Source organism: Sceloporus occidentalis, unplaced genomic scaffold, assembly GCF_023333645.1.
Source record: "Sceloporus occidentalis isolate IW3139 unplaced genomic scaffold, rSceOcc1.0.p SCAF_4, whole genome shotgun sequence".
NCBI classification, from domain to species: domain Eukaryota; kingdom Metazoa; phylum Chordata; class Lepidosauria; order Squamata; family Phrynosomatidae; genus Sceloporus; species Sceloporus occidentalis.
Genome location: NW_028316984.1, coordinates 107,098,991 through 107,111,284, shown reverse-complemented (window position 1 = coordinate 107,111,284; position 12,294 = coordinate 107,098,991). Strand labels below are relative to the sequence as shown.

Below are 12,294 nucleotides of genomic sequence, written 5' to 3'. Positions count from 1 at the left end.
CAAGAGACCTTTCAAATCGATTCACTGACACGGAACAAAGCCGAATCGTAATCTGGTTTAAAGTGTAAGTGGGAATGGGCCCATAGTGTTCCTTTTCCCTGGCCTGCTAAGTACAGCCATATAGCACCTTGAAGCCTGGCCATTGACTGGTCATAGAGGGAGGTGGTGTGCCATGGTGACATCAAGTGATATCATTCAGCTGGAAATCCAGAAGTGCAGCAGAAGTCTCAAAACACTGGTGGATATTTACACACTGCCAACTCTTGAACAAGACCTTGGCCACAGAGACTAGTGTTTGCAGCCCTTGGGATCCTGGTCAAAGTATCAATGAACCCAATGAACTTTATTAATTTACCTTGTAAGCTATCTCTACAGCTTCTTTCAGAGTCTTGTCCTTGTGGACTTCTAGTTTATTCTCCATCATTATTTGTTTCACAGGATGCATACAGAATAATTTTATCTATGCAGCCATGAATAAAAGGGAGAAAGGCAAACAGATTTTCACAAAAATAATAATGCTAAGATGACACAAATATCAAGAAAAATGCAATCTCAAACTCCACAACAAAAATGCAGGTAACCAACAATTTACAAGAAAATTGAAATAAAAATTAAAGAACAGCAAATTCTGTCTTATGGTACACACATACACCAAAGGACTTTTCAGATATTTCACATTTACCAGCATAAATGTTCTGTCTTTAAAAAAGTGATGCTACTAAAAACTGGAGGTCTAGAATTCAGACATAGTGCCACCAGACAAGCAAAAAAATCAGAATAACATTATGTTATCTAGGTTTTAATGATATGATTTTATAAATACATACAGTATGACCCCTGTATCTGTGAGGGATATGTTCCTAGACTCAGTCTCCAAAAAGTGAAGTATACAGATATTATCCAGAAAGTGAAAATACCAGATAATAGTTAACCCTCTATTTCCAGCAGACAACTGGTCCAGAGCACAACCAAGAAAAGATGGTTCTTCTAGGCATCTGGAGGTGCTCCAGCACAACTCTATGGCTAATTTCCACATCTTAATATCTGAAGAGACTATATTTGCTTGAACACAGATAAGTGAAACAACGTGTAGCAGTCCTGCAGAAGTGGGGGGTAGAATTGTACTGTATTTTACAAATGGTACATTAAAACTGCAATACCCAAACCCAACATACTAGAGGATGAAAGCAGGATGCTAGAAATGTTCTGATGGTTTTTCCAGCTGTGTGAGGAGTACAACACTAATCCTTGTAAGCATACCACCCTAATGCTACGCTACCACTTGTGCCACTAGATATGTGTCCATTTGTAGAAAAACAAATGTATCTTGAAATACCTTCACATGAAAATACTTTGACATAAAAGGTACTAAATTATGTAAAGTTGTACAGTGCTTAGATGAGTTAATATGCATACTGATCTTAATTGGAAGAAAATGAGATATATTGAATTTAATTAAGAGACAATTATAGCTTGTTGGTAACAGGAAGGAAGCCTCTGTTAATAGAATGACCACATAATCTTATGTCTAACTGCAACCAAAATTAGTTAATCTTGTTATGAGTTGCCTTGAGTCCCAGTTTTTGGAGAAAGGTGGGATAATAAATCAATAAATAAAATCAAGTGCAAACCAAAGACTTTTAATTTCCTCTTTTCTTCTACATCACATGAGAAGGAAACGTGCCAGCCTGAGATTTGTACATGTAAGGCAAATGCATAATTTAGCAAATGGAAAAAGCAAGAAAATGTGAAAAAAAGCCAAGGTGGCCAAGAAGAAAGACAAAATGAAAATCACTGAAGTCCAGAGGTTCATGAACGCATGTTCACTCTGATGCAACCGCTGCAACAGATGAAAAGGGACTGTGCTACATGTGCTGAATGGAGGAGGGGGGTTATCATGAAAAGGCAGCTTAGCTGTATATGTTTCCAAAACTGAATAGTGCAAGTGCATGTGCTTCAATATGTGTGAATCACAAGAGATCAAAATGAAGAATCACAGTTCCCTAGAGGACAGAAGGGACAACAAAGAGCACATGGACACATACCTTATTCTTGGTCTGAGAAAATACATTTCACTGGATCACAATTGTTAGTAACTAGCACAATGAGCTGAGAATAGGCAGATAACTCAGATAACAGTCAGCTCTAATGTAACTTCTCTAAATAATTTACACCTCTTCAGTATGAAGAAAAACCACAGTATGCAAAAATAAAACCTCTTCATTCTATTCTGAGCAGAAATTCTCTGAGATGAAACAAACCTTGCAAGTATTGCGCTCTATTTCCCGTTGCCTCTTTTCTTGTTCTTCTAACTCCTTTTCTTTTTCTACCAATCTTTTAATATGCTCTGGATATTCATTCACATCTAGAAATTCTATCAATGGAAATAAGAATAAATAAATAAATTTTAGCTTCTTTTCTGGAATATTCAGTGTTCTTATTAATTTATAATCTGTTCTTCCACTAAAGGAGCTCTGGGGTCTTACATATGGTTCTCCTGCAGCTACTCAATCTAGATGGCATCCAGACACACAGCTTGAGAAACAGGGTTGCACTGTGTGCTTAGACCATTTCTTGAAATTTATTATCAACAGTTAGTGTGTAATTTCATTTGTTGTATCATTCATTAAAGATAGTTAAGAAACATTAAAAATGTTGAATCTATACTATAACAGATTGTATACCTGTAACTGTAGTTCAAGTGGTCCTCTGTGAATCCACACAAATAGGTTATCCTGCACCTGCACAATGCATCTTTCAGAACCTTCTATATAAACATTTTCGGAGTAGACCCATCCATCTCCAACAGTCCTATATAGGAGCCTTCCTATTGAAACCATCAGTGCCATGGATGCTAATGCAGCAATCCATAGGACAGGCAGAACACAAAAAGGGAAGGATGGGCCAGGTTGTGTAAGTTCACAGAGGACCACTCAAAGAACTACAATTACAGGTAAGCAACCTGTCGTTCTTCGTAGTCTCTGTGACTCACACAACTAGGAGAATAGCAAATACATGTAGGAGGTAGGAGTGTCATTGGAAACAAATCAGAAGTTTACTGAACATGAAGCAGTATCATAATGCCTCCTAGCCATATCAGGCAATAATGGTATAGGCCAGGGATAGGCAACCTTTTTGAGTCGGGGGCCAGGTTGCTGTCCCTCAGACAACTGGGGGGCCGAAGCGGGGGGTGGAGCTTCCACCCTCCAGGGGTGGAGCCACATGCCGGGGGTGGAGCTTCCACCTTCCAGGGGTGGAGCCACATGCCAGGGTGGAGCTTCCACCCTCCAGGGGCGGAGCCACACACTGGGGGTGGAGCTTCCACCAAAGCATCATCATCATCATCATCATCATCACCACTACCACCACTATCATTGTTACAGCAGACCTTTGTTACAGCACTTTGGAAAGTCACACTGTCTCACCTTCATAAATAATAAAAATAATGAAATGAAATAAAAAGCAATAATAAAAATAATGAAATACAATAAAAAGCAATAATAAAAATAATGAAATAAAAAAACAAAAATAAGTGTTATATATTTTTAAAAATTAATGGAAAAAACCCAAGGCAGACCTGAAATAACTCACCTTTCCACCTCCTCCCCCTCTTTCTCATCCTCCTCCTCCTCCTCTTTCTCATTGAGAGGGCATTTTGCAGAAAGAACACCCAGGGCAAGTAGTAATAATAATAATACTAATAAAGTTACAAGCAAGGAAATTACTAAAATGCAATTGAAAATAAACTGCAGCAAGCATGCACACTGTGTCAACTTTTTTTACTTTTTTTTCTGCCTCTCCTCCTTTCCCTGCTCTTAGGGAGGAGGAGGGCAGAGGGCAAGGTAGAGCCTGCTGCAGGCCCGCTGCAGCCCCTGGAGCCCTGTTGGAGTGCTCCAGGGGCTGCACCGGGCCTCCTAGATGGGCGCCGCCATTTTGTTTTTCAAAATGGCGGCCGAAGTCTCGCGTGACCTTTGCCATCCTGAGGTCACGCGAGACTTCGGCCGCCATTTTGAAAAACAAAATGACGGCTGGAGTGGCGCAAAAACGGGGGCAATCGGCGGCAGGACTGCGCAGGGGCCGGTGGGAAGGCCTTGGCGGGCTGGATCCGGCCCGCGGGCCGCAGGTTGCCGACCCCTGGTATAGGCAATACCAGCACAGAAACATTTCAAGGGATGAAAACACTTAGAAACATCAGTATACAGTACAGAAGTCAAACTTCAATGATATATTCAACATATACTGGAATGAAGTACAGCTCTCCCAAAAAGCAGTATCAGCTCAAGACCCAAAGTTCACCCTGCAGTGAGTAATGAAGGTAATGGGCTGCAACCAGATAGCCACCTGACAAATGTTCTCTAGTAGTACAGCTGCAAGGAAAGCAGAAGATACAACAACAGCTTGTCTGGAATGGGCTCAGAGTCGAGCTGGCGGGTCCTTTAGAGTCATTTTACGCAAGAGGTTGAACCACTCCCACTCCAACAGGGGAATGCTGTGAATCCTCTGCTTCAGGGATAGGTGACTGCACTTGTGGAACAGGTCAGGATTCGACTATTCCTTTGAGACTGAGGGATGGCTATGATTTTTCTCCATGGAGTACTTTTTCTTCTTGTATTCAATTTCAATTCATTGACTGCATTTTGACCTCCAGTGATTTATCCAGTATAGATGTGTATATGCAACTCTTTGTCAGAAACAGCCCATGCAGCCTTTGATGGGGCCAAGATGGATTCCACCAATGAACATCTGGCTCCATGGTGATCAGATGAGCTGGTAGCTGGAACTAAAGCGGACTTTGATATTCCTTCTGCGGCTTCCATACCGATGGAAGCAGATGGCCTATCAGACAGCATTTGAAACCTGAAGGCCTGCTCATATAGGAGTGCCTTCAAACACTAATCTTTTTTTCATTTTGCTTGGGATGTAAAGATAGTACAGTGGGCACACGAGGCAGACACATGAGGCTTGCCCAGACAACTAGGCCACTTCATGAGTTCATCTCATTTTAGCACCAGAGAAGACACACACTGTTCTGAAGAATACCAGCAAGGGCAAGCACGGTTCGACCCCCAAAACTAGGCAACTCATATCCAATGAACCCAGTAAGAAGCCATGACAAGTCCAAAGATAGAACACAGTTCCTATTGATGCTGCAGTGGGAAAAAAGGAACTGCCAGTTTGGGCAGAAATGCCCCTATATAAGGCTGCTAGAGGTGGACGGTACTACCACCAAAATGCTTATGTAAAACTTGAGAAGATTCCGAAAGATGCACTGCACTAGTGCAGGCTAACCCACCTGAGTCACAGAGACCATGAGGAAGAACTTGATGTGCATGCACGTTAAACTACTTGTGTACATAAACATATTGCACTTAAAAAATAATAGTAAATGCTTTAGCTCAATTTAATATCCAGTAAGAGCCTAAATACCATAAAGCACCAGATCTTGACTGATCACAGAAGCTATGTAAGGTAAAGTACTTGGATGGGAGACTACTAACACATACCAAGTGCACACAAAGTTAATTCATTGTAACACACACAAAAGCTAATTCACTAGAGCACACATTTCATTATGCTTCCATTCTATTTCAGCCCCCAAAGGAGAACTGTATCTTGGCTCATTTATAAGCTTGACTTTTTATAAAACGGTTGTATTTTAAAAGCAATATTAAAATGTGAACTATGAAAGCATGTACTTACTTGCATTTCTCATTGTATCCTTCAATCTGTATATAAGCATATATGCATTTGTAGAGCTATTGGGGAAATTATTTTTGAAACAGAGTCAGTATCTTCATCTTGCATGTCAAAATAAAATATATGTTCATAACATATACAAACTAAACATATATATAAACTATGTCTTAAAAATAAAACGACTTCAAACTTTTTGTCAAAAGATCTGTAACTGGCATCAATTATTTAAATGCAAAAGTATTTAAGTTGAAATCAAGACACTGTAAAAAGGCCTGCAAAATTAAGAAGAAATCCTCTTTGCTCTTGTTAATTACCTCGAGATTAAATCATTTGGTGGCACATAAATGTGAAATGTAACAGAAGATACTGTGATGCCAATTATTCATCATTCTGAACATAATATGCATTCAATAAAGGTGTATTATCTGGACTATATATGCTATAGAGCATTTAAAAGTTTCCTAACCTTGCAAAAGCACTGGAATAGTATCCTCTGCTTCCAGATGTTCCACCATATGTTTTCTTTATGTCTTCATGAGTTATCTAGAGTGATGATTAAGAAAACATATACTCTTTCATCATTTTATACATGTACTTTAGAAGAAAATATCAGAAAGTATACATGCTGTGAACCAAAATTAAGTCTGTATTTTGGGATCTTCCTTTGAATATGGACGATATGTGAAGGATGAAGTGAAAAATATGTATCTTGTATAACACAAGCACTGCTGAAAATGTTGCTAGATCTAGCTATTCCCACGCTCTTTCTTCATGAGATTTAGCATTATGCTACACACACATATATCAATAATAATACAGTGCCAATTTAAAAATGAGACATGAACTATTAACAGTATTGAATGCTCCTATTTGATATTCTAGCTATTTAACCATTTAACTATTCCCTTCTCCTTCTTCTTTTTAATGCTAACAGCTAGATAACGTTTGATGCCAAGGGAGTATGTTCACCCCTAATTGGCTACTGGGTTTGGGGGAGTTGCCTCCTTAGGTTTTATTCTTTTTCTTAAAGATTGCTTGCATTTGTGCTATCTTTAGCATTTATTTTATTTTATTTTATTTTATTTGTATCCTGCTCTTTTCCCAGGATTGGGATTCAGAGCGGCTTTACAGTATTTTAAAAATAAATAAAAATAGTACAATAAAATAAAAAGTACATTGAAAAGAATTTTTAAACTGGTCCAACATTGAATATCCCAGCCTGTCCTTATAGTAATTCCCTAAATGCCTGTGCGAACAGGCAGGTCTTCACCTGCCAGCGGAAGGCCATCAAGGAGGGAGCTGTTCTGATCTCCCTGGGCAGGGAGTTCCAGAGTCTAGGGGCAGCCACTGAGAAGGCCCTCTCTCGTGTCCCCACCAACCGTGTTTGTGATGATGTTGGGACAGAGAGAAGGGCTTCCCCAGAGGATCTTAGAGTCCGGGCCAGTTCATGCCAGGAGAAACAATTTGCCAAATAGTGTGGACCTGAGCCATGTATGGCTTTGTAGGTAATAACCAGGACCTTGAATTGTGCCCGGAAACAAGCTGGCAGCCAATGAAGCTGTTTCAAAAGGGGCATTGTATGATTTCTGTAATCTGCCCCTGTTAATAGCCTGGCAGCAGCATTTTGAACCATCAGAATTTTCCAAACACTTTTCAAAGGCAGCCCCATGTAGAGCCCATTACAGTAGTCCAAACAGGATGTAACCAAGGCATGTACTACCGTGGCCAAATCTGGCTTCTTAAGGAACGGGCGCAGCTGGCGTACAAGTTTTAAATGTGTGAAATCACTCCTGGTCTCAGCAGAGACCTGGGCCTCCAGGTTCAAAGCTGAGTCCAAGAGTACCCTCAAACTGCGAACCTGTGTCTTCAGGGGGAGTGTGACCCCATCTAACACAGGCTGGATCCCTATTCCCCGATCTGTCTTCCGACTGACCAGGAGCACCTCTGTCTTGTCTGGATTGTTTCAACTTGTTTGCCCTCATCCAGTCCATTACTGAAGACAGGCACTGGTTTAGGACCAGGACAGCCTCCTTGGATTGAGGTGGGAAGGAGTAGTAGAGTGTCATCTGCATATTGATGACACCACACCCCAAAACTCTGGACAACCTCTCCCAGTGGTTTCATGTATATGTTAAACAGCATAGGGGACAACACAGAACCTTGAGGGACCAGACAGGTCAATGGCCAGGGGGTCGAACAGGAGTCCCCCGGTATCACCTTCTGAGTTCACCCCTCCAGGAAGGAATGAAGCCACTGTCGAACAGTACCTCCAAGCCACATCCCAGAGAGGCGATTCAGGAGGATGCCATGATTGATGGTATCAAAAGCCGCTGAGAGGTCCAGGAGAACCAACAGGGACACACTCCCCCGGTCCAGTTCCCTGCGTAGGTCATCCACCAAGGCGACCAAGGCTGTCTCTCTTCCATAACCAGGTCTGAAACCAGATTGAAATGGAGCTAGATAATCTGTTTCACCCAGAAATCCCTGGAGTTGGGAAGCCACCACACGTTCCAAAACCTTGCCCAGAAATGGTAGGTTAGACACTGGCCGATAGTTTTTCATTATTGTGGGATCCAAGGATAACTTTTTTAACAGAGGTCTCACAACAGCCTCCTTTAGGCAGGATGGAATTCTGCCTTGTCGTAAGGATGCATTGATTACCTCCTTTACCCACTCAGCCAGTCCTCCTCTGGCCTGTTTAACAAGCCAAGAAGGACAAGGGTCCAAGATACATGTGGTGGCTTTTACCTCTCCAAGGATCCTGTCCACATCATCAGGCTGCACAAGTTGAAAAGTTTCCATTAACACTGGATTGATAGGAGCCAAGGTTACATCCACTGACACTGTATCAACTGTAGCATCCAAGTCGGAGTGAATCTGAGCGACTTTATCTGCAAAATGCCGTGCAAATTCTTCACAGCAAGCCTTCAAGTGGTCTGTATCCTTTATTTGAGGGTGAGTGTGTAAAAGGCAACTGACCACTCAGAACAGTTCTGCTGGCCGTCTCCTTGCAGATGCAATGCTGGCAGCAAAAAATGATTTCTTTGCTGCCCACATTGCCACAGAGTAGGTTTTCAAATAGGCTCTAGCCCGTGTTTGATCACATTCACTCCGAGTCTTCCGCCAATGTTGCTCTAGTCTCTGTCTCATTCGCTTCATCACCATCAACTCCCTGGAGAACCAGGGGGCTGGTTTGGCTCAACTCCGTGAGAGGGAACGCTCAGGAACAATTGTGTCCACCGCCCTGGCCACTTCCCCATTCCAAAGGTTGGCCAGGGCTTCAACAGAATCGCCTGGCAAGGTGACAGGAAACTCCCCAAGAGCCCTAAGGAATCCATCTGGATACATCAGCCTCCTGGGGTGGACCATCTTAATCGGTCCCCCACCCCTGCAGAGGTTCTGAGTCCCAGTGAGTCTAAATCTGACTAGATAATGATCTGTACATGACAATGGAACTGTGGATTCACATCAAGATCATCATCATCCCCCCAGTACAGAAAACAAGGTCCAGAGTGTGTCCAGCAGCATGAGTAGGCTCAGATACCACTTGGGAGAGACCCATGGTTGGGATACCACATGGTTGGGATACCACTCAGATACCACTTGGGAAGAGCCCTGGTGGCGCAGTGGTTAAATGCCTGTACTGCAGCCATTCACTCAAAACCACAAGGTTGCGAGTTCAAGACCAGCAAAAGGGCCCAAGCTCGACTCAGGCTTGCATCCTTCCGAGGTCGCTAAAATGAGTACCCAGACTGTTGGGGGCAAATTAGCTTACTTGCTAATTAGCTTACTTGCTGTTCACCGCTATGATCTTTGGAATAGTGGTATATAAATAAAACAAATTATTATTATTTTTATGGTTGTCATGGAGGCCATGAAGTTCTGAGCCATTCCTGAAAGGGCAGTCTCAGCATGGATGTTGAAGTCCCCCAGTTCTAACAGACGTGGAGACTCCAACACCAACCCCAATACCATCCTGGTTAGCTCAGGAAAGGAGACTGTTGTGCAGCGGGGTGGGCGGTACACCAACAGAATCCCTATTCTGTCCCAGCCACCCACCTTTAAATAAACACACTCAAAATCTGTAGACTGTGTGAGGGGGCATCTGGTCAGGGGGATGGAATCATGATAGACTACTGCAATTCCACCTCCCCACCCCCCAGGCCTCGCCTGCTGCTGTACTGAGAAACCTAGTGGGCAAAGCTGAGAGAGTTTAACTCCTCCAGTCTCATCCAACCAGGTTTCGGTTATACATGCCAGGTCAGCTTGTTCTTCCAGGATCAGGTCCTGGATGGCAGCTGTTTTACCATTCACTGATCTAGCATTCAGCAGCAGCAGCTTCAACCCAGGGAGACTGTTACCAAGGCTATTCATACTATTTGGATGGGGAGACCCTCTTGAGCATGCCTTTCAGTATGCTGAAATGAACACATTGTTGTTCATGGGTTGTGCTTCCCCTTCCCTGCAAAATCATAGCTGCTTGGAAAAAGAGTTAGCTCTTATTATATGCAATGTAACTTACCTTGCTAACATGTTGATCATTGAAACTGTACCACTGGTCATCACTAAAAGATTTAATGCATGCATAATAATGGCCACCAGCTGCACTTCCCGAATGGACCATAACAGAAAACAGTTCATACAATAATGAATTCTGTGAAATTGGGGAACAAACCAATGTATCGTTCAGAAAGGCTTATGGTTACAAGTATCTATATAATTTAAATGATTATATAAAACAAAATTTTAAAATTCCAACAAAGCATTTTATTCATCACAAAGACGAAGACTGGCAGCTTTTCACCTTATGAATACAGAAACTATGTGCCATGAAGTTAGCATCAATGTTTGCCATTTCACCTCACACAGCTATCCCAAATAGCTCCACTGTGGTCTAAACTGCTAGTCACAACTGCAAGGCAGTGAGTGAATAAACAGCTGAACAGTAAGTCAGCACCAAAACACTTCAAGAACAATCTTTCAAAACTGCTCAAAAAGTTAAAATTTCAAAGTTATCTTAATCCCTTTTAAAAACAATTGCACAATTCAATTTCCTCCTGCAACCCATACATTATTTAGTCAGATCAGACTATTTTGTTCATCTTGAAGTGAGCTGACCACACATTTATAGTGTTTTACAGAAAGTAATCCAGACAGTTGTCAACAATTTGTATGAAAACATTAATCAATTTTCAGGCTAACAACCAGTTTTATGAAGAAGGCATGTCTTCTTCCATAGCAGGATGAGAAATGTTAAAGCAATATTCCTGTTCACATCCAATCTTCCCTCTTGCATTATATGAAATGAATGATGGCTGTTAAAGATGTATTTTTAGGGGTCATACTAGCTAATGACTTTGCTATTCACACACTATGCACCTTCTGTTTCATTTTAGAATACTTTTAAGAATAGCCTTGTCTCTTTTCCAAAACCTGAATATATATACTACTCAGTTAACACAGGCAGAAACCTCTTTGTAATTGTTGTTTTTCTTCTCTCTTCTCAGGCTACATTAGGCTTACTTTACACTGTAAGATTTTACACAAACTTGGAATTATCTTATTTTGGCAATGTGCATTGTTCGTTGATAGAATAACAGTATTCCATCAATAAAACTTGAATTTCGAAATATTTCAAATACTAGTGGAACAAAGATAATAACACTGTGTCTTTAAGACACAGTAAATAGCCATATAGCCATTGTTAAAATTACCTTTTCATTGGCAGCTTTCGAAATCCTTTCAACAGTACTATTGCTTTCAAGACATATTCCTTCATCAACGCCATCATCATTAGAAAAATCATTGCTCATCTGATCGCTGTGACAACTGCCTTCATTCTCTGCTCCACTGTCAGTGCAACTCTCTGTTTGAGGGGACTTCTTAAAACAAGCCATAAGAATTAGTTTTAAGAATTACTAAGCTCCTGTCTATCAGGAGAAATATTCATATCTAACATACAGTCAACTCTGCATACTCATATACTACTGAACATTAAGTACTTCTTCAAAAGTTGTTATGTTCCAACACAAAGAATTCTCAATCTAGTTCAAGTATGGATTGTTTCTCCCAGGACTCAAGAATCTCCTTTCCCTTACCTACATTCATATAGAAAGAGGCACACACAGAAAGGGACCATTTCAGGAAATGGAAAGTTTGCGTGCTTCTCAAAATTCACTGCAAAGGTTCCTTGCTCTAACTGCACACATGCCAATAAGTGTCCAAATGTAGGAGAATGAGAAAGGAAAGAGGGCTATATATAGACTAGTTGGAACTTTGAACACATAGAAGCTACATCTATACTCAAGTATAGATCAGGATCTATAATGTTCAAGTATAATATAATATTTCACATTTCACATAGAAAGGTTCACAGCTCTCTCAGGTCTGCCAATTCCTGTTTTAGTACATACTGGCATCCCCTTTTAAACCTTCTACGTAGCTTTTTTATGCAATAGGGGTTTCTACAAATACTAAAAGTATTTGCCTTTGTTTTACAACCCCCAAGGTAACAAAGTAATCAGACATGTTGCAAATTTAGAAAATATAGCATGTTGTTTGGACTACTTCCATTAGGACAGTCATTGCCCAGAAAGC

At 41.2% G+C, this 12,294-nt stretch overlaps 1 protein-coding gene and 1 pseudogene across 3 annotated transcripts in view; both read right to left on the bottom strand.

Moving 5' to 3' along the window:
- USP47 (ubiquitin specific peptidase 47) overlaps positions 1-12,294 on the bottom strand; it is an 83,129-nt gene that overhangs the window by 18,489 nt on the left and 52,346 nt on the right. For 2 of the 3 annotated variants that reach the window (XM_089521186.1, XM_089521188.1), the window contains 6 exons: positions 11,412-11,579; positions 10,220-10,351; positions 6,164-6,240; positions 5,701-5,756; positions 2,262-2,374; positions 356-460 (listed from right to left, as the gene is read on the bottom strand). In XM_089521186.1, coding sequence (XP_089377312.1) covers positions 356-460; positions 2,262-2,374; positions 5,701-5,756; positions 6,164-6,240; positions 10,220-10,351; positions 11,412-11,579 — 651 coding nt within the window. The remainder of the gene's footprint in view (positions 1-355; positions 461-2,261; positions 2,375-5,700; positions 5,757-6,163; positions 6,241-10,219; positions 10,352-11,411; positions 11,580-12,294) is intronic. The other variant, XM_089521187.1, reaches the window with a different exon arrangement.
- On the bottom strand, positions 6,936-10,071 carry LOC149314477 (uncharacterized; annotated as a pseudogene).